At 29.3% G+C, this 19,192-nt stretch overlaps 3 protein-coding genes across 3 annotated transcripts; 2 read left to right on the top strand and 1 right to left on the bottom strand.

The window, feature by feature from the left end:
- Positions 1-3,042, top strand: LOC127254628 (nuclear pore complex protein NUP50A-like). Its single transcript, XM_051279842.1, has 2 exons — positions 1-108; positions 1,216-3,042. The coding sequence occupies exon 2, from the start codon at positions 1,291-1,293 to the stop codon at positions 2,833-2,835; it is 1,545 nt and encodes a 514-aa protein (XP_051135799.1). The 5' UTR covers positions 1-108; positions 1,216-1,290; the 3' UTR covers positions 2,836-3,042.
- A 61-nt stretch (positions 3,043-3,103) lies between these two features.
- On the bottom strand, positions 3,104-3,748 carry LOC127254629 (thionin-like protein 2). The gene is made up of 2 exons (XM_051279843.1): positions 3,383-3,748; positions 3,104-3,299 (listed from the first exon to the last, which is right to left on the bottom strand). The coding sequence occupies exons 1-2, from the start codon at positions 3,705-3,707 to the stop codon at positions 3,214-3,216; spliced, it is 411 nt and encodes a 136-aa protein (XP_051135800.1). The 5' UTR covers positions 3,708-3,748; the 3' UTR covers positions 3,104-3,213.
- Positions 3,749-15,233: 11,485 nt separating this feature from the next.
- Positions 15,234-18,925, top strand: LOC127254029 (recQ-mediated genome instability protein 1). The gene is made up of 9 exons (XM_051278885.1): positions 15,234-15,897; positions 16,615-16,785; positions 16,855-17,000; positions 17,229-17,365; positions 17,472-17,612; positions 17,687-18,081; positions 18,161-18,271; positions 18,347-18,475; positions 18,566-18,925. The coding sequence occupies exons 1-9, from the start codon at positions 15,331-15,333 to the stop codon at positions 18,749-18,751; spliced, it is 1,983 nt and encodes a 660-aa protein (XP_051134842.1). The 5' UTR covers positions 15,234-15,330; the 3' UTR covers positions 18,752-18,925.
- Positions 18,926-19,192: the final 267 nt, after the last annotated feature.

Here is a 19,192-nt window from a genome sequence, read left to right as displayed (position 1 = left end):
GAAGAATCTGGGCTGGCTGGCTGGCTAGGGTTTTAGCAGATCCGATTAAGATTCAAAATTCAACAAACCCCTCTCTCAGATTTTCAATCTTCAGGCTCGCAGTCGCAGGTTTTCCTTTAGAATTCCTTCTTTATGTGTTTTTTTCATATTTTTTTTGTTACCTATATGGTTCGATTGTGCGATTGTTTTTGTTTTCTGTTGTATCGTTTTATATCGCCAAGTTTAAATACCTGAGTTCGAAATTGCAACACGGATTGGCAGAACGTAGAATTCTTGTTCTACCTTTTTCGGTGTTTATTTCTGGATTTGGATTTTTAGTATAAAGGCTTTTTTCGTCTCATCCCTTTTATATGGTATGTAATAGGTTTAATTTTCGTGGTTTTTGGCGTAGATTGAAATGAAAATTGTGTAGAAAAGAATGGTTTAAATGCTGAGGTGTTGGGTGAGTTATTGCTGAGGATGGATTTAGTTTGGTCAGTGCCTTAGCCTTTAAGGCAGCTATTGTTATGTTTTACTATCGGAATTCTCATTTCAAATATGTTCGGTATATTCTGAAATATGCTTAGTATGCTAGAACTATATGCATATATATATTTGCATAAGTTACACACAAACTAGCTTAATTTTGTATGTGATTTTGCTACTTGTCTATGAATGTGGATTTTGGGCTATACATCTTTACTTATTTGTTAGACCACACTGCTTGCAAATATTTCATCTTATTAATGTGCATGTTCTCCATTTTGCTTCTGCCAAAAGTTCATTTGCACTGCAGCTTCTCTAAGTTCTACAGCAAATATCTTACCCATACCTAGCCGTGAGCAAAATTGTGTTAAATGATATGCAGGTTTAAGGGGCATTGGCAGGGTATATGCCTCCTGTTTTACATCAACTTCTCAAACCCGTTTATATTTTGATAGAATTTCTCCTTATGATTCTTTTATCATCTCCACTTTTTGTTGGGATCTAGAAAAAACGAACAACGTAGAGAGACTTAGTGTATCTTTATTTCTTTATTTTGTTTATTTTGGAAAATTTCATTATGATACAAACTATTATATAAAGTTTAGTGTTTCCTTAAACACAATTATCTCTTTGTTTACTCATTATATTAGTTTGGGTTTGGGGTTATTCATATTGTGCTATCTCAGGCATTTGCGCGGATTCAGTATAATTGCCATTCATAATGCTGAATTTTGTCCTGGTTTTATGCAGAGCTGGCTGTTTTTGGGCTGGTGATAATTAATTAAGAAGAGTTAGAGTCCTTTTACCATCACTTAAAAAGTTGCAATGGGAGATGCAGAAAACAGTTCTCAACCTTCGAAAAAGAGGGTTGCTGGAGTACAGCTAACTCGTGATAATCCTGGTCTTGATGACGATGAAGATTCATCTGAAATGATAGATGGGACTTTTAAAAAAGCAAGTGATGAGATTCTAGCTACTCGAAGAATTGTCAAAGTTCGTCGCCAACCGGCAGCAACTCCAAAAATTCCAGCTTCTTCCTCTGGTTCTAATCCATTTGCTTCTATCTGCTTGGTCCCTACTGCTTCATCTGCTCCCCCGGTCGTATCAGAGGTGGTGAGTATTAGGAGTAATGAAAATGAGAAGACTGATGGCGCCAAACCTGAAAATCAGATTGATAAGCCACAGGGCGAGTCAGCTGCACAGCATGAGAAATCTGGTGGCAATGATGAATTGGCTAAGGAATCTGAAATCAAGATTGTTGACCGAAAGAGTGAACCTGAGGCCGCAGGAAATGAGACTAATGGTGACAAAGATGAGCTCAAAATAACTACAGCTGCTGATAACAGTAACACCGAATTTGACAAGGATACCGAAGATGAGGAGAATGTTAAGGAAAAAGAAAATGTTGATGGCGTTGAGACTGAAGCCAAGAAAGGTATTGAAGGCGAGGAAAGTAACAAAGGGAAGGAAAGCGCGGAGTTGCCTGGAGGCGAGAATCTCAATGATGGGGTTCATCAAACTACAGCTGCTGATAAAATCGAGACTGAATGCAAGAAGGATGTCGAACCTGAGGGGAACAATCATGAGAAAGAAAATGTAGAGGCAACTGACGAAAAGAACAATAAAGGGCCCGTCTCATTCGGTTTGTTTCAGCAACTATCTAACAGCCAGAATGCTTTCTCGGGATTCACCGGCACAGGATTTTCAACCACTTCTTTCACATTTGGAGCCGGAACGGGATTTTCAAATTCCACCTTCTCATTCGGATTAGCTAATAAAGACGGGCATGCTCTAGAGTCGGGAACTGTACCCTTCTTCGGTCTCAACTCTGACCTCAAAGCTGGTGGCTTTGGTAAATCCTTCGGTCCATCCACAAACGGAACCACTTCAATTTTCGGTAAATCCGCGAAGAACGCGAGCACAAATGAGGGCAGTAAAATCCCTCCAATGCAGGAGGTTACTGTCGAAACTGGGGAAGAGAATGAGAAGAGTGTTTTCACTGGTGACTCGGTTCTGTACGAGTACGCCGACGGGGCGTGGAAAGAGCGTGGGAAGGGAGAAGTCAAGGTGAACGCCGCGACGACGGGGACTGGAAAAGCTCGACTTATTATGCGGGCTAGAGGCAATTATCGGCTAATCTTGAACGCGAGCCTTTTCCCGGACATGAAGCTGACCAATATGGACAAGAAAGGTGTCACGTTTGCCTGCATGAACAGCGCAGCCGAAGGGAAGGAAGGCCTCTCGACCGTAGCCTTGAGGTTCAAGGATGCTTTTGTAGTCGAAGAATTTAAAGGTGTCGTTAATGAATACAAGTCGAAGATGCCTCCTCCAGCTGCGACAACTCCTGAAAATTCTCCGAAAGCCGACTAAAATATGGTACGTATCTATCTCTGCTCTTGAATTTTCGGAAAATTTAAACTTTTTGGGCGTTATTGAAATCGAATGTCTGCCTCCTCCCATGCTTTCTGAATCGTTTCTGAGTTGTTGAAATGGCTTTGTAGACGTTTAGAAATCATCTTGAAATCTCTAACTATTTGGATTACAGTATTAATACATATCTGTCTGGTTCTGTTTGTACTTTTTTTTTTGTGTGTTTTTATGATGTAATCCGCAATTGTTAGTCTTCGAGCTGTGTGACCTGGAGGCATTGGGGGTTTGAATCCATACTAATAAAATAAGTAGTTGTGAAATAGTAGAACAACTTCCGGATCAAAGAACATCCTTAGAATTTAAAACAATTAAGTTGTTCTACGGCAACTCCGATAGTGATGGGTGATAACCGGCTGCGCACCTATTCGAGCATGATCCGACGCAGCTAGCGACTCGATCTCCGTCTAAGCAGAAGAGAGAGAGAAAGAGATTGTTAATGAAGATGGATTGGAACATGAAAGCAAGAAAAGAATTGAGTTAGGCTTACCGGGGTTGTGTTTGGTGGTGAAAGCAGAGCAGATGGAAAAGGCACAGCCGAGTTTGCAGAATTTGCCTAGCTGCAGGTTGTGTTGATGATCATTATCAGAATTGGGGATTGATCCTGATCCAGATCCAGATCCAAAAATGCAATCTTTTAGGCAGTGGGTGGTGCAAGAACAGAGGGTCTGAGAGGGCTCGATCATGCAGAAAATGAAACACTTTGTGTAGCAGTCTTTGAAGGATGACGATGACTGTTCATCAGTAGTACCCACCACTGCATTAATCATTAATGATAATGATATTGATAATACTAAAAACCTTAATCTCCCCATAGATAAGATAGAAATCTATCTCAAAGCAACACTTACTTACAATCGAGATCGACCTACTCTCATGTCTCTGGATCACCTATATATATATATATATATATATAGATACACTATACATATATGTGTGTGATCAGAGGAAAAAAATTAAAAAGTGGATAGATAGATGGAAAAACGATTCTTTGTTTGTTCAGACAGACAGACAGTCACGGGAGGGAGTGGGAATTGGAAGTGTAAGGTTTTTGCAGAACTATGAATAAAACATATACTATAGGCTATGTTTTGGGTTATCCGTGATGGTTTACGTGTGTTTGTTTGCGGATTTAGAATTTGAATAATAAAAAATTTGAACTAGAATAATATTATGTGATATAAATAGTATTGGTGCAATAATTTGAATGTAAAATTAATTTTTAATATAATATAAAATATAATTAATAAGTTACTCCCTACATTCCTCAAGTAGTATCCGTTTATTTTTTACACAGAGTTTAAGATATATTATTATTATATTGATATATAATATCAATAAAATAGATATAAGTAAAATAACCTTATTAGTACGGTGTAATATAAACTGAATAACTTTGTGTAATATATCGTAAATTGTAAAAGTATTTGTAAAATAAATATTTTGTTATGAAATGGATCATGAAAAAATGGATTATTGTTATGAGATGAATCAAAATAGAAAAATAGATAAGAAGTATTTGATTTGATATTTTGGGAAAATTTTTTTTATGAATAATAAAAATCTGAAGAAAAAACAAATCTCCAAAAGAATTCAAGAGCTTTCAATGTTTTACTTATTTATTTATAATAGGATCTATCTATGAATTTTTATTTATGGTTTTTAAATAAATAAATACATTTTTAATAAAATTAATTTAGGGTTTGTTTGTTTGGGGATTGGATTTTATTTCTACGGTTCATCTCATTTTTTTCTCCCCAAAAATATTAAATCGAACACCTATTTTTTATTTTTTATATTATACTGAAAATCAATTTTACATTCAAAACATCACATCAACACCTGTTTATATCACATCATACAACTATTCAAATTCAAAATTTTTACTATTCAAATCCCACTTCAAAATCCAAACTTCCAAACAAACACACCCTTATATTATGCCTATGCAAATATTTATTTATTTATTCATATTATAATTCTTTCGATTTCAATTTATTTTCTGGTATTTATTTCAGCATAATTTTTAGATCATATAAATTTGACAGTATTTTTATCACTTTTACTTTTTGTTAGTGGATAGTTACAAATATTTTATGATGTCTTAAAAGATAAATAGTAGCAAATAATTTCAAAGAGTTTATGATTTTATTTTTTATAAAATAATACTCATTCGTCTTTTCTATTTATGCTACAATGTTCCGATATGAGACCAAAAATAATAGTATTTTATTTTAAAAAATATGATAGGTAAAAAATAAAGCAAACATATTATAAGAAATTTATTAAAAAAATTAATAATAAAATAGTAAAATGAATCGAAAAAGTATTGAAAAATTAATTATTATTGGTTTAGGTATGAATAATAAAATTATAAGTAAATAAAATTATTCATTATAAATAAATTATATATAATTTTAGCTTACGGTCAAAAAGATAAGAGTATTCAAATTGAATATATTTATTTTGTATATTACTTTTAAACATACATTTGAAATTTTAAAAATATTTTTAAAACAAACACATACAGACTAGATTATCGACATACTTTAATTGCCGGAAAAATGTAATAATTTTCTTTTTACAAATTAAAGAACAAAAATATTTATTACATAAAATAACTTGTGTTATATAAAAATATTCATTTATCTCTATATATTTTTTTTAGTAATACTATTATATATATATATATATTGAATTATAAAGTACTAATTGTTTTTCTTTTGAATAGAGAGAGTATAAATAATAATAATAATAATAATAATTGCACTGAAATATGACCCTGTTTGTTAATCAATATGAAATTTAAAGAACATGTGATTGTTATTCGTTTTTTTGTAGACAAGTTGTCGTATTTTTATTTCTAATTTAAGACATTTTGTAATTTTTTCTATTTACGTACAATTTTTTATTTTTTCATTTTCTAAAAGTATAATTTATAAAATTATTTTAAATACAACGTAAAGGTGAAATAATTATATATAAAAATAAAAATAAAAAATTATCAAAATATTTCCTTAAAAATTATGTCAAAACTTTACTGTGTTTGTTTGTGGGTTTGGATGTTTGAATTTAGAATTTTTAATAATAAAAAATTAAATTTAAATAGTTGTTTGATACGATATAAATAGAGAGAAATTGATGCTTTACAGTATAATATAGAAAATAAAAAATAATTATTTGATTTGATATTGTTTGAAAATAAATAAAAAAATCTAAATATATGGTAAAACTCACTAAAGAACACAACTTCAGAGTTTTTTTTTTTTTTTTTTTAACTCAAATAAGTATTATTTAATCCATATTATTTTTAATAAAAATACAATATTTTATTTTACAAAACATCTCTTATGCTACTATTTCGTGACTTATTTTAGTTAGAAAGCCCTTTTTCTTTTTTTTTTTTTTTTGGTCATATTCTCGGGTTGTCACGGGCTGTACAATTTCCTATTTTATTTAAACTTAGTAAACAGGTTCCTAAATTGAAATTCTCGTTGATTTAGGGGGTGGGATTTGACCAGTAATTTTATTTTTTTAAACAAAAAATAAAATAAAATTCTCTTATTATTTGACGAGTAAAAATTATTGTATGTATCCTATTTTTATTTTTTATTTTTTAAAAAAAATGAATTTAGATGAGGTTTGAAATAAAAAAAAAAAAAATTCAAATAAAATTTTTAATATAAATATATATTTGATAATATAAAATTTTAAATAAAAAAATTTGATGTACTTGATTTTTATAAAAATATCGTATTAAATATTTATTGTTGATATGCATTTATGTTTGTTCTAACTTACTCTTAACTTTTTAAAATCTATAAAAGAATATCAGTTATTGAATTATTTTATATTTTTGTATTTTATCATCGATAGACTACAATTGAAATTATTATTCAATCTGTATGATTTTAATAAAAATATATTTTTTTTCTCTCCGTCCCAATCGAAATGGTTCATTTGAAAATTTGTAGTAGATTAAAAAATAATAATATTTTATTGATTAATAGATGTGTGTAAGAAATCTGGACATTTTTGCCATTTGATCTTATCTATCAATTCATTGTATGCTGTAATTTAAATAAAATTAAAATGTATTTTAGAATTAGTGTATCATTACTTTTTCTAAAATAAAAAATATATACTTTTGACTTTACAAATGAAAATGGTAAAAAGGGTATTTTGAATTAGAACGAAAAGAGTTTTTGTTTTTTGTCAAAATATTGTATCAAAATATTATTTAAATAAAAATTTAAATTTAAATTTTATTTCAAATTAATTTCAAACTACGATTTAAAAAAAAAAAAAAGAAAACTCATTTTTCTTTCTTGACAATTTATTGGAAATCAATATATACATTTTATAATTTAGTATGTGTAGTTACTACACAAATAATAAAATATTTTTATATTTCATTTAAAATTATAAATATATGAATATATCATTGTAAAATCTATATTGTATTTTTATTTTTTTTTTAAAAGGATATTATAGTTAATGTATTCGTACATACACTATTTGTTATACTTATTCTTTAATTTACTTATAAAAACAAATAGATATATACACAATAAAAGAGGGGATATTACAAGATTGTTTGATTTTGATTTAAATTTAAATTATATTTTGATGTAATATTTTTATTAAAAATTATCTATATGACATAGTAATATATATATATATATATATTTAGTATGTCAATTAATACTTTTGTATATGGAATGTGCATTGATTTATTTCCTCATAAATTCGTCTAATTAATTTGTACATGGATTATAATTTGTAGAAATTTATTTGTTACCATAACCAAGCAAATATTGTCTGTTTTTAAATATATTTACTTTAAGGCAGAAATATTTAAATTACTTATAGTAACCATATTTAAATCTTATTAATGTGAATAAATTAAATATTTATATTGCAATTAAAATTAGTATTGTTAATGCAGTTTTTGAATTTTAATATTAGATAGTAAGTTTAATTTGTGGTAGTATATATATATATATATATATATATAATATACATATGCAACTTATGTTAACATCTTGTAACAAAAATGGAGAAGAAACAAGTGCAAGTTTTCATGGTGCTTCTGGTCGTCTCCATGGTTGTCTTAACAGTTAATTGTACGGATGAATCCGTTCAGATTGTTAAAGACCCTTATTGCATAATACGATGCGAGAACAGCGAATGTCACCCAATTACTCCTCAATGTGCTGAAGAATGTGCTCGTCGATGCACTCCTCCTAACTCTAAAAGTTCTAAGGTTAGATTTTTATTTTTTTCCATTTAATAATATAAATAATTATCTCTATTATTCAATTTTGTGCCTAATCTCTTTGTAAAATATAAAGAGAACGAGTACAGAATTTGACGATCGAGAGAGTAATATATATTTACAATTGATGATCGTTTTCATGTGTGTGTATATATATATATATATATCTCTTTGCAGAATGATTGATAAAAGCGGAATGATTGTTCGTTGTCGCAACTTGGTAAACTTTGTAAGAAAATAGCTATATCTATGTATTTATGTGTGTGTGATGATGGCTAATGAATAAAAGGATGATGATCTTGCCAATTGGTTTTTATTATTATTATTATTATTGATTTTCCAAAATAAACATTTATGAGTTCCCAATAAATTCAAACAAATTGGGTAATGAAATAATTGTATTCTGAAACCCTAATTCATTTGTTAACCAAATTACCATTAAACGAGAATTCGATCAAACAAAGATCCATGTTTCGGGGATTCCAATCCAAGCTCGATCACTACAGCTTCAGCAAAATTTACACAACAGACCAATATTTCTCATAGTGACTAATCTCAAAACAACAAATAGACAAATAAACTCATATCTATGTGTTGCAAGCTTCATCTCAATTCATGTTTCTTGAATCACCAGACAATTTTTTCACAAGCACTATAATTTGCACTGTTTTATATCAGGATCACTAATCTTGAATCGTCATTTAGCCTTAATTTCTATTTCGATCGGATGAATTACCACCAAAGAAAAACAAACGGGAATTTATTTCGACTTTGATTTCAATCCTCAAGCAAATCTTTAACAAACCCTAATCATTCAGCTTTTTTTATTTCGATCAAATTAAATGAACTTCTCGGTTGATGAAATCGATTGCGTAAAGCTACTCTAGGCGATAAGTTTATTGTTCAACTTTATCTTCTAACTATAAGTTCAAGATGATGAGCTAAGAATTCTTTCAAGTGGCATCTTGATTATAGTCATCACTAAGTTCTAACAAATTGATTTCAGATTGAATTGTCACACAATGAGCAATTTGATTTTATGTTTGGATAATTTTTTTAAAGTAATTTTTTGAAAAATAATATTTGGATATAATAGAATTGAAAATGCTTTTAAATTGTTAAAATTATTCGAAGGGACATATCATTATATAATTGTATTTTTCTATAAAACTTTTATAATTTATTTTTAAATTTTATTTATTATATTTATTGATTTTAAATTATAGTATAAAAAATATTTTTTTAAATATTGGTTATTTATATTTTAAAATTCTAATTTAAGAATAATATATAAATTAAAAATAAAATTACAATCCAATATTAAATTATTTGTATTTTACAATTTATATTTAATAGTTTTAGTATATTTAGAAAAAATCATTATTAAATTTAATATCTCAATTATAATTTTATATATTTTAATTCAAATATAGAATATAAATTAAAAATAGTAATACAATTATATTTTTTATATATTATTATTATTAAGAAAGGAAAAAAACAGTAATTTGAACTAAAATATATATATATTATTTATTTATTTATTTATTTCAGAAGCTACTTCAAATTGCTTTTGAAAAAAGTATTTTTCTACTTCAAAAGTTGTTTATGCTTTGGATAGAAATCAATATAAACAGTACAAAATATTGTTCTTTCTGTTCCAGTTAATTTGTCCATTATTTCTATTTTTATCCGTTCTATATAATTTGTTATTTTTTTTAAATACAATTATACACGTTAATTATATTTTAAAATTCATTATTTATAATTTTTTTAATTTTAATTAAACTATTTAATCATCTTAATTTTAATCTAAAATTACTTTTATTAAATCATAAATATTTTGATTAATCCACTTCTTAATTACTCATCAATTATATCTTACCTAAAACTCTGTGTCTAATGTAAATGAGATAAATTAGCGGCGAGATAAATTAGCGGCTACTGAAGAATTACTTTTAAAAAAACCAAAAGCCAAAAACTCTGGGAAAAGTCAATCCTAGGCTTAAGAAGCTTAATGGCAGCATTCTCGCCATATTTATTTTATTAAAAAAATATTTTAATATAAATTATTTGTTTATATTACATAAAAAGATTTTTTATTCAAGTTTTAATAAAGAAATTTTATTATAAAAACTATTTGAATAAATAATGTTAATTTATTTTGTTAATATAATTGAATTGCAAATAATTTTTATCGTGACAAATACAAATCAGTATTGTTTATTCAATACAGTTTTTAATAAAATTATATATAAAATATCATATTAAAATATTATTTAAACAAAAAATCATATTAACAATTTATTTCAAATTAATTTCAACACCAATATAGCCTTTTATTTTATTTTTTTTTAATATAAACAGTATTTTAAATATTGTTAGATGAAAGTAAATTATTATCATTTGATTCATGGTATTCTTAAATATTATCTCTTTAAGATTATATGTTCCAAATTTTTTTAAAAAAAAATAAAAAATAAAAAGAAAAATACACGAAACATAAAATGGTTTGTTTAGTTTGTGTTTGAAATTAGGGTTTTGATTTTAGTTTAGTTCAAATAGTATTTTAACGGGATAATTTATAAAAAAAATAAAAAATGCGAAAGGATGTTAAAATATATTTGAAACTATATTGTACATTATCAAATTAATTTTTTTTATTATAAATATAAATTATAACTTTTTCATTTAAATTTTTTTTTAATCTTTTCCATTAACAATAATATAATTTAGATGTTCAAGTTTGTGCCTCTTTTTACAGATTTTGTTTGGACATACATTGTCAACGTTGAAAAACATTTAAAATAAAATAAAACAATAAAAAAAATGTAAATTATTTATAATTTTCTATTTCGGCAGCCATTAGACTACGAAAAGGTTAACATATGGAATGGGCATTGATTTATTTCCTCATATATTCGCCTAGTTAATTTGTACATGGATTTTAAATTATTTAAAGTATTTTAGAAATTTATTCGTTACCATAATCAAGCAAACATAAATGGATATACTTTACCATCAAGGAATTAAGAGCATAAATATTTAAATTACTTATGGTAACAATATTCAATTTTCATCACCTTACGTAAATTAAATTTTATTAATGTGAATAATGTGAATATATATATATATACAATCAAATATTATCATTATAATATAGCATTCTATTAATATTATCATTAAATATTTTGTATAAATGCAAAATCACCAAAAACATTTCAATTCATTACATTCATACGGTTCAAATCACCCATATATATATATATATATATATACACACAAATTCATCAAAAGCATTGCAATAAAACTTTGTACGATGAAGAAGGGACAAGTTCATGGGATTATATCAATTTTCACTATTTTGATGATTGTCGTTGTGTCTAATTGTTCTAAAGAAACCATTAATCGTGTCGCCCGCGATCCCTTTTGCATCATACGGTGCGAGAGGAGCTGTGATCCCGACGTAAGCCGGGCACAATGCGCGGCTAACTGCGCTTACGAGTGTTGCGCTCCAAATTGTGCCACCAAGGATGCGATATTATTGAATGTGCGTCTGTTTCTTACTTCTTGGAAGAACATAACATAAATTTTGTAACAATTTGTATGTGTTAAGGATGTTCTTGTGGTAATGACTCGACATGGTTTTTGTTTTTTGTGTTTGCAGAATCTGATCAGTGGTTGAGCTTTGCGGATCGATGGTCTAGCGAAGATATGAAATTATCGGGACATGAATATGGTTTTATCGAATTTTTGTAATCAAGTATTGTCTCTGAATAATTTTCTATTTGAATAAAATTCTGAAAGAAAATTTTCTATGTGTTTTTCGGAGTTGTTTTTTACAGGATATATATTTACTATTTATATAAAAAAATCCTCTAAAAATATTAAATAAAATAAATTTTTTTATTTTTTTATATTAAACTAAACTAAATTTTATATTCAAAATATTATATATATATCACAATTATTCAAATTTAAAATTTTATAACTAGTTTATCATTTCGTCTAATATGCATTAACTAGTTTAATTGACGTTAATGTATTTGTTGATGGATTTCATATTTTAAAATGGATATCTTTATTGAATAGAATTAATTCAATTTAAAACAAAATTAAAATCAAAATTTCAAAATCAAATAAACTCACTAATTTTTAATAAATAAAAAAAAAGTAAAGTGCATTCTTTTTCAATTTTTTATATTTAAATTTTTATTTAAATAATATTTATATATGAAATAAAATAATATATTCTTATTATAAAACGCTAAGATTGAATAGTTGAGAAAATTAAAATAATAAAATATAAAGATGACAACAACCAATTTACATTGAAATGAGATCAATAAGCTTTACACATTAAATTTTATTGTGAAAACAATATTAGATCGATAATATTTATTTTAATTTATTCAATGAGAATGTCATGCAAATTTTATTTATTTTTACAATCACCAATGGTGATGCAAAATGAAGAATTATTTCACACATGAGAATTTATTTATTACATGGCAAGTTCAGTGCAAGTTGGCGTTTTAAGACAAATTCTCGAATCTTTTCAATTTGAAATCATCTGCAAAATATCAATAAAATCTTTGTTTTGTTAATTAAAATGCCACATGAATATCTCGAAAACAAATTATTGATGATACAATAATATAAACAAAAGAGAAGGTTAATTATTAAATAATTTCCCACCTTATTTTCTTGTTTTTCAACTTTTTTTTTTCAATTGGCTACCAATAGAAAATATTGTACTATATATCTTTTTCTCTCTCTCTATATATATATATATATATATGTAATTATCATTTGTGTCTTGTAAATTATAAATTCATGCAATATAACTATTATGGGGTAAAAAAAAAAGATCATAACTCATAGATGCACAATAAAATAAAAATATCAACATCCAATTTCTTCGGGATTAATCATTGTGATTATTACTTTTTTTTCAAAATAAAATTTTCGATGTGTTGAATGGATACTATATTAAGTGGGATGTCGAGGAAATTGCGTACCTGTGGAGGGTTGAAGAACTATGTTGTTGTGGTCGAGTCAGGCAATGCATGAGACACTTGGCCACGCAAAAAGATTTCCTTGAAAAAATGCACTTGAAATTGCATTCAATCGAACACTGAGCTATCGATTTACATTCACAACAATCCATTCTTGCAAGAAGAATGATCAAAGCCATGGTTGCTACACAAAGGGTTTTCATCGGAATTTTTTCCATTTTTTTCTTCTCTCGCTCTCTATATATACGCGAATATATATATTGAGACAAGAGGTTTATTTATACGAAAAGGGGATATGATTTATTATTGAGTGTTGTGATATATCTTAGTGATTAAGAATTAAATTTATCATCGCATTAAAATTATCTAATAAAGGAAAATTAGGGCAATAAAATTTTCATCTACTACTCTTTTTATGTATTTTTTTTTTTTCTTATGAAATGTTCAACAAGAGAATAAATAAAGAATAGCAAAATATGTGTAGCTGAAAAAAAAAAATGGAAAACTCGCATAAATGCTAAAAATTATATGAACAATATTGGTGGAAATTACAATTAATAACTAATGAAAAAATATATATTTATTGAATTGGTTAATATCTTATTATTGAAAATATAATTTGTGTAGATTAAATGTATATCTTTCGCAACCAAATAATGATAATTAATAAATATAATGAGTTAGAAAAAGAATTAATTAATAAAAGTATCAATTAATTAGCTAGACTTGAAGTTTAATTAAATATTGGGTTAATTAGATAAAATTATCTTGCATTAATTTAAAATAAAAAATATATATATACGATAATTCATATATATATTTTTTAAAACTTTAGATTGTTTGATTTGCATTCCAAATAAATTTTTACCATTCGATTTATATGATCTTTAATAAAAATATAAAATATACTTTTATAAATAATATTATATTAAAATATTATTAAAATAAAATTTTAAATAAATAACCTCACACTCAAACACACACACACAAAAAACCTTTAGTTATGTGTAATCAATACTGACATTTTGTCTACATTTAAAACCATATCATACAAATTACACTTTTAATCCAAAATTTCATTGGTTTTATATTATTAACCCAAAAATATACTAAGTTTGTTTGGGGGATTTAATTGGATTTACACTATTCATTCAATTTTCCCCCAAAAAATATAAAATCAAATACCTATTTTTTATTTTTATATTATAATAAAAATCAATTTTACATTCATAACGCTCACATCAACACCTATTTATATCACATCATATAACTATTCACATTCAAAATTTTTACTATTCAAATCTCAACTCAAAATCCAAACCCCCAAACAAACACACCCTAAATCGAAAAAAATATGTGTATATTAGAAATATATATATATATAATACAACGTGAGAAATAAATAACAACAATATAAATAAAATAAATATATTTATATACCTTTAAGATTTATTAATTTTTATAAACTAATTTATGCTTCTAGTGTATAATTATTTATTTATTTATTTTCGAAATATATTTTAAGTTTTGTTTTGTGGGATTTAAAATGTGCTTATAAATTTATACATAAGTTTTTACATTGATATTTAATACTATATTTTATTATTATTGAATTATAATTTTAAAAATACTCACATAGGTCTTAAATTTATTTCTATTATATATATATATATTACAATTGATTTTTATTCAAATACTAATAAAATACAATCTTTAAATAGCAAAATTAAGATTTCAATTAATAAAACTAAATCCTTCATTTACTTGACAATTATACTTATTCTTTTATTATTCAGTGTTTATAATTTACTAAAAATATATATATACATTATTTTTCATAAAAAAATATTACATCCAAATCCAATGTTTTTTAAAAAACAAAAAGTTAAAAAAAAAAAAAAAAAAAAAAAAAAAAAAAAAAACAAACAAACCACACGGATCCGATGCAGGCCGCCTGACCCGACCCGACGGACCCGCCCAGAGCCGTCGGAATTTCAACCGCTGTTCTTGCAGTCGAAATTCACTAATTTCAGTTCTCATTTCAATCCCCATTACCCTCCCTCCTCCCGCCCAAATACTTAGCAGCAAAGATTCCAGCAAACGTTTGTTTGTTTGTAATTGTTAAACTTGTTCTGCTACCAAATGTCCAGAAGGCGCCTCAGGGTGGTTTCATCTTCTTCCGACGAAGAAGACGAAGAGCAACTGGAACCGGAACTGCAAGACCTACAATCTCCTCCCCCTCCTCCTCCTCCACAGGAGCATCTAGAAGGACACGTAGACGACAATGTCGAAGCCCATTTCCAAACGGTCACATTGAATTCCCCCAACCCTACACCAAACACGCGCAATCCTGCTAATTCGTCGGGAAATGGGAACGGACGCGATGGGGAAGAAGTGATTATCCTCGACAGCGAGTCCACTGGTAATTCCAATTTTGGTAGCAGTGGTTATTTCGAGGTGTCTGATTCTCCGGTGAGTGGAATTTTGGAAGGATTAGGGCTCAGACTGAGAAGGCCATGGCTCGAATCGTGTTTGCGTGGGCTTGAATCGTCGATGCCTGGCTTTCAAGGAATGGACGATTCAGTAAAGGCGAAAGTTTGCTTTGGGCAATTCTTGTGCTCCGATATGAATTTTTGCGGCGCTGGTGTGCTTCCTCCCAATGTCCATTCCTTGCATTTGCATGATCTCAAAGGCCCTTTTGTTTTGCAGGTATATAACATATACATATATATATGTATGTACTATGGTATATTGCATTGCTGTGACATAGGGTGTTTAGACACTTTGTTTTATTTTATTTATGTTTTGGAGTCGAAATTCTTTTAATGCAAACTGTGTTTGAAAAATGACATTTTGTTTGATTCTGTTTTGAAGCTAAGCTAATTATCAGTTTGTATTACAAGATGGGAGATTGATTTGGATGTTGCAAATACAAATGCATAAATTAGTCGATTTGGCAGTTGTTTCAAGAGTGTTTTCGGAAATAGTGGTAAATAATTTTTGCGTTGGAGTCGGACAAGCCAAAGTGGGGTTCAATTTGTAAGCAAGCACACTCTTGAATTCTCTATGAAGAATTTGTATTGAAGCATGAAGTAGAAATCACGAATGGAAAGTATTGTTTGTTGCAAATATGACAATTTGATGGCATTCTGAAAAATGGAATGTTTTTTAGGTCTTGTAGTATTTGTTCATTAGGTTGACATATTGATGTTCACTTTAATCTATTGTGAAATTCGGAACATGTTTAGATTTTAGAAAAAGGCTGTAGATATATGATTTTAGTGAAATCATTGGCTTGTTAAATTTCACAGATTAAAGGCTTCTTCTAGAGGTTGCATTTTTTTGTGCTGTGGTTTACATTAGATATTTTGATTTCTAAAAGTGCATGTTAGAGCCGATTGGATGTTTTTTTCTGACGATGTATAGGTGGACGAGATAGTGAATATCAGCAGCCCTCTTCGCGGAAGGTACCAAAAAGCTGCATCAGGAGTCAAGAGGTGCCTCAAGTTGTCCATGACTGACGGTGTCCAGCGTGTGTTTGGAATGGAGTATAGGCCGATCAAAGATCTCGAAGCCCTGGCCCCTGCAGGAATGAAGGTCTCCGATCTACTTTTCTTTGAGTTTAGTCTGCCGATGTTTTTATCCTAATCAATTCAATTCATACAGGTGGCTATTTGTAATGTAAATGTTAGGCGGGGTCTGTTGATGTTGGTCCCTGAAGTTCTTCAAGTTTTGGGAGGGTCTGTCGAAGAGTTAGAAGCTGCACGACAAAGGCTCGTTAATGAAGTAAATAAGCCACCACGTGGGAAAAGGTATCTTAGAATTATTGCAATGCAACTACCTTGATGATCTGACTGATTTTGTAGGAATCAAATTTATTTCGATGGCTTTAGGTCGATGGAGAGTAGTCATTTCTTTTCTTATGCTAGTTCCAATAAATTCCATGTTTTTGCAACTGAAATACCTAGGATAGATGTATCGATTCAAAGTAACAACCAAGCAATGATAGTTACCAAATGATCCTTTTCGGCTCATTTCAGGGATAGGACAGGAGTGGCTCCTCCTCTCGCAATGAGGGCAACTCTTGCTGCGTGGACACCGCATAGTGATTCTGATCCGCAGCATGTATCTCAATCGACCCGTACAAACACAAGACCCTTACAATCTAGCTATCAAGGTTTGCGATTGATTTATATCGGGTAGTAACACATATATTATGATTGTTCTCTTTATCCATGCATATTTTCTAAAAACCAAAGTTATTTGTATTTCAATCGATGCAGGAACGACAATTAGTACTCCAGCCAATGAAATGCCCCAACAAGCCTTTGCAACTGAAAATAGGGAAAATCCTGAACCTAGACCATCAGCCGCACCTTGGTTAAACGAACGTGATGAAGTCCCGACACATAGTGATCCCACAGGTTTGCATTTGAGAATTGGATATAAATTGCAATATGATTACATTTTAAATGTTGGTACGGTTCGTGTTCTACAGGAACTGTATTTGGCAGCAATAATGCAACTTCTAGAAGGTATACCGAGCCTCGAGCATCATCTGCAGTGGATCCTGTCGCCATTCCTAGGCCTGTTGATGAACCAATGACAGATGTCGCATCGTCTTCTATGGAGACGGGGGTGGATACTACTCACGTTTCTAGAAATTCCGTACCTATTGAAGATCTTACGAGCCCAGGTCGCAGGGATGATGCTATGATGATCACATCATCTCCCACGGACAGGGATGCCAAGGAAATACTTATGGTGGATGAACTAGAACATCATTTTATACTTTCCAGAGATAACGAAGTCCCTTTTACTTACCTGGCTAGTTTGTCGGCAAAACTTGTGGCAGTTGAGGATGAAGATACCGTCATTAGAGGTAAAATAAAGGTATGTCCTGAGACATTTCATTATCGAAACATTATTTTCAATACCTGAAACTGAATTTTGCGACTGAGCTATTCTGCAGTGCATTCTGACTGGGGTTAAGGGATTTCAATACAAGCATACGAATACATTCAAGCTTCACGTTTACGTCGATGATGGAAGCCTCATTTCCAAAATCCTCATCGATCACAATGTGCGTGCGCAGGCGAATTCATAGCTGATTAAATCCTCGCAACCTTTACTGATGTTTGGTTTGTTTTTCAACCAGGTTGTGCAGAAAGGAATCGGCTATTTGCCTGAGGAGGTAACAGAAGCGCTTGCATCTTCAGACAGCGCACGATCCGCAGCCATGAAGGAGACGATGAAGCAATTCCAGACGTTCTTGATGAATTTTGAGGTAAGCCGCATTTTGTGTGTAATTAACTTTGAAAAAAGATCGATAGGTCTGAGGTGGCTCGATTCTAACCGGACCTGGTTTTAACGGCAGGGTACCCTGGTGGTGGAAATGAGTAAAGCCTCCCCTGTTGCGGTTGCTGTTGAAATGAATGAAGGTTGTTCTTCATCTGATGCCTCCGCCTCGGCCTGGCTGCTACTTGAGAGGCTGCTCGAATCCTCGGGTTCTGCTCCACGGCAGCCATTGTCCCGATCAGACCCCATTGTCATATCCCCTTAGGTCTACAACATGAGCCTTAGGCTAAGTTTTCTTGCCTATGAGGTAACAAATTGATCGATATAAGTCTATTAAGGTCCTGTTGGACATATTTGGATTTAAAATTGGATTTTAATGAAATACTTGGAAATTGTTTGAAATGAAACACTTGACAGAAACGGAATCAAGTAAAATGAATGGATCATATTTAAATTTCTCTATAGATATTTGAATTATTATTATTATTATTATTATTATTATTTTTTAAATTTTTTATAACCTAGGAATAAGCTGTCCGGCCGAACCTAATACCCTGCAAACTAGGCGGACATGCAAGTCACGCTGTGTAAATATTTAAATTATTGTTTGGATGAGTTGGTGCGGTAATGCAGTATTGAATAAGTCTAAGAAGAAGGCAAACTAATCGAAGGTTCATCAAACTAAGAGTTAGTTTCTTTTGTAAGA

This window comes from Andrographis paniculata, unplaced genomic scaffold (assembly GCF_009805555.1).
Source record: "Andrographis paniculata isolate CXL003 unplaced genomic scaffold, ASM980555v1 Contig52END, whole genome shotgun sequence".
Taxonomy (NCBI): domain Eukaryota; kingdom Viridiplantae; phylum Streptophyta; class Magnoliopsida; order Lamiales; family Acanthaceae; genus Andrographis; species Andrographis paniculata.
This window is presented reverse-complemented; position numbering and strand designations above follow the sequence as displayed.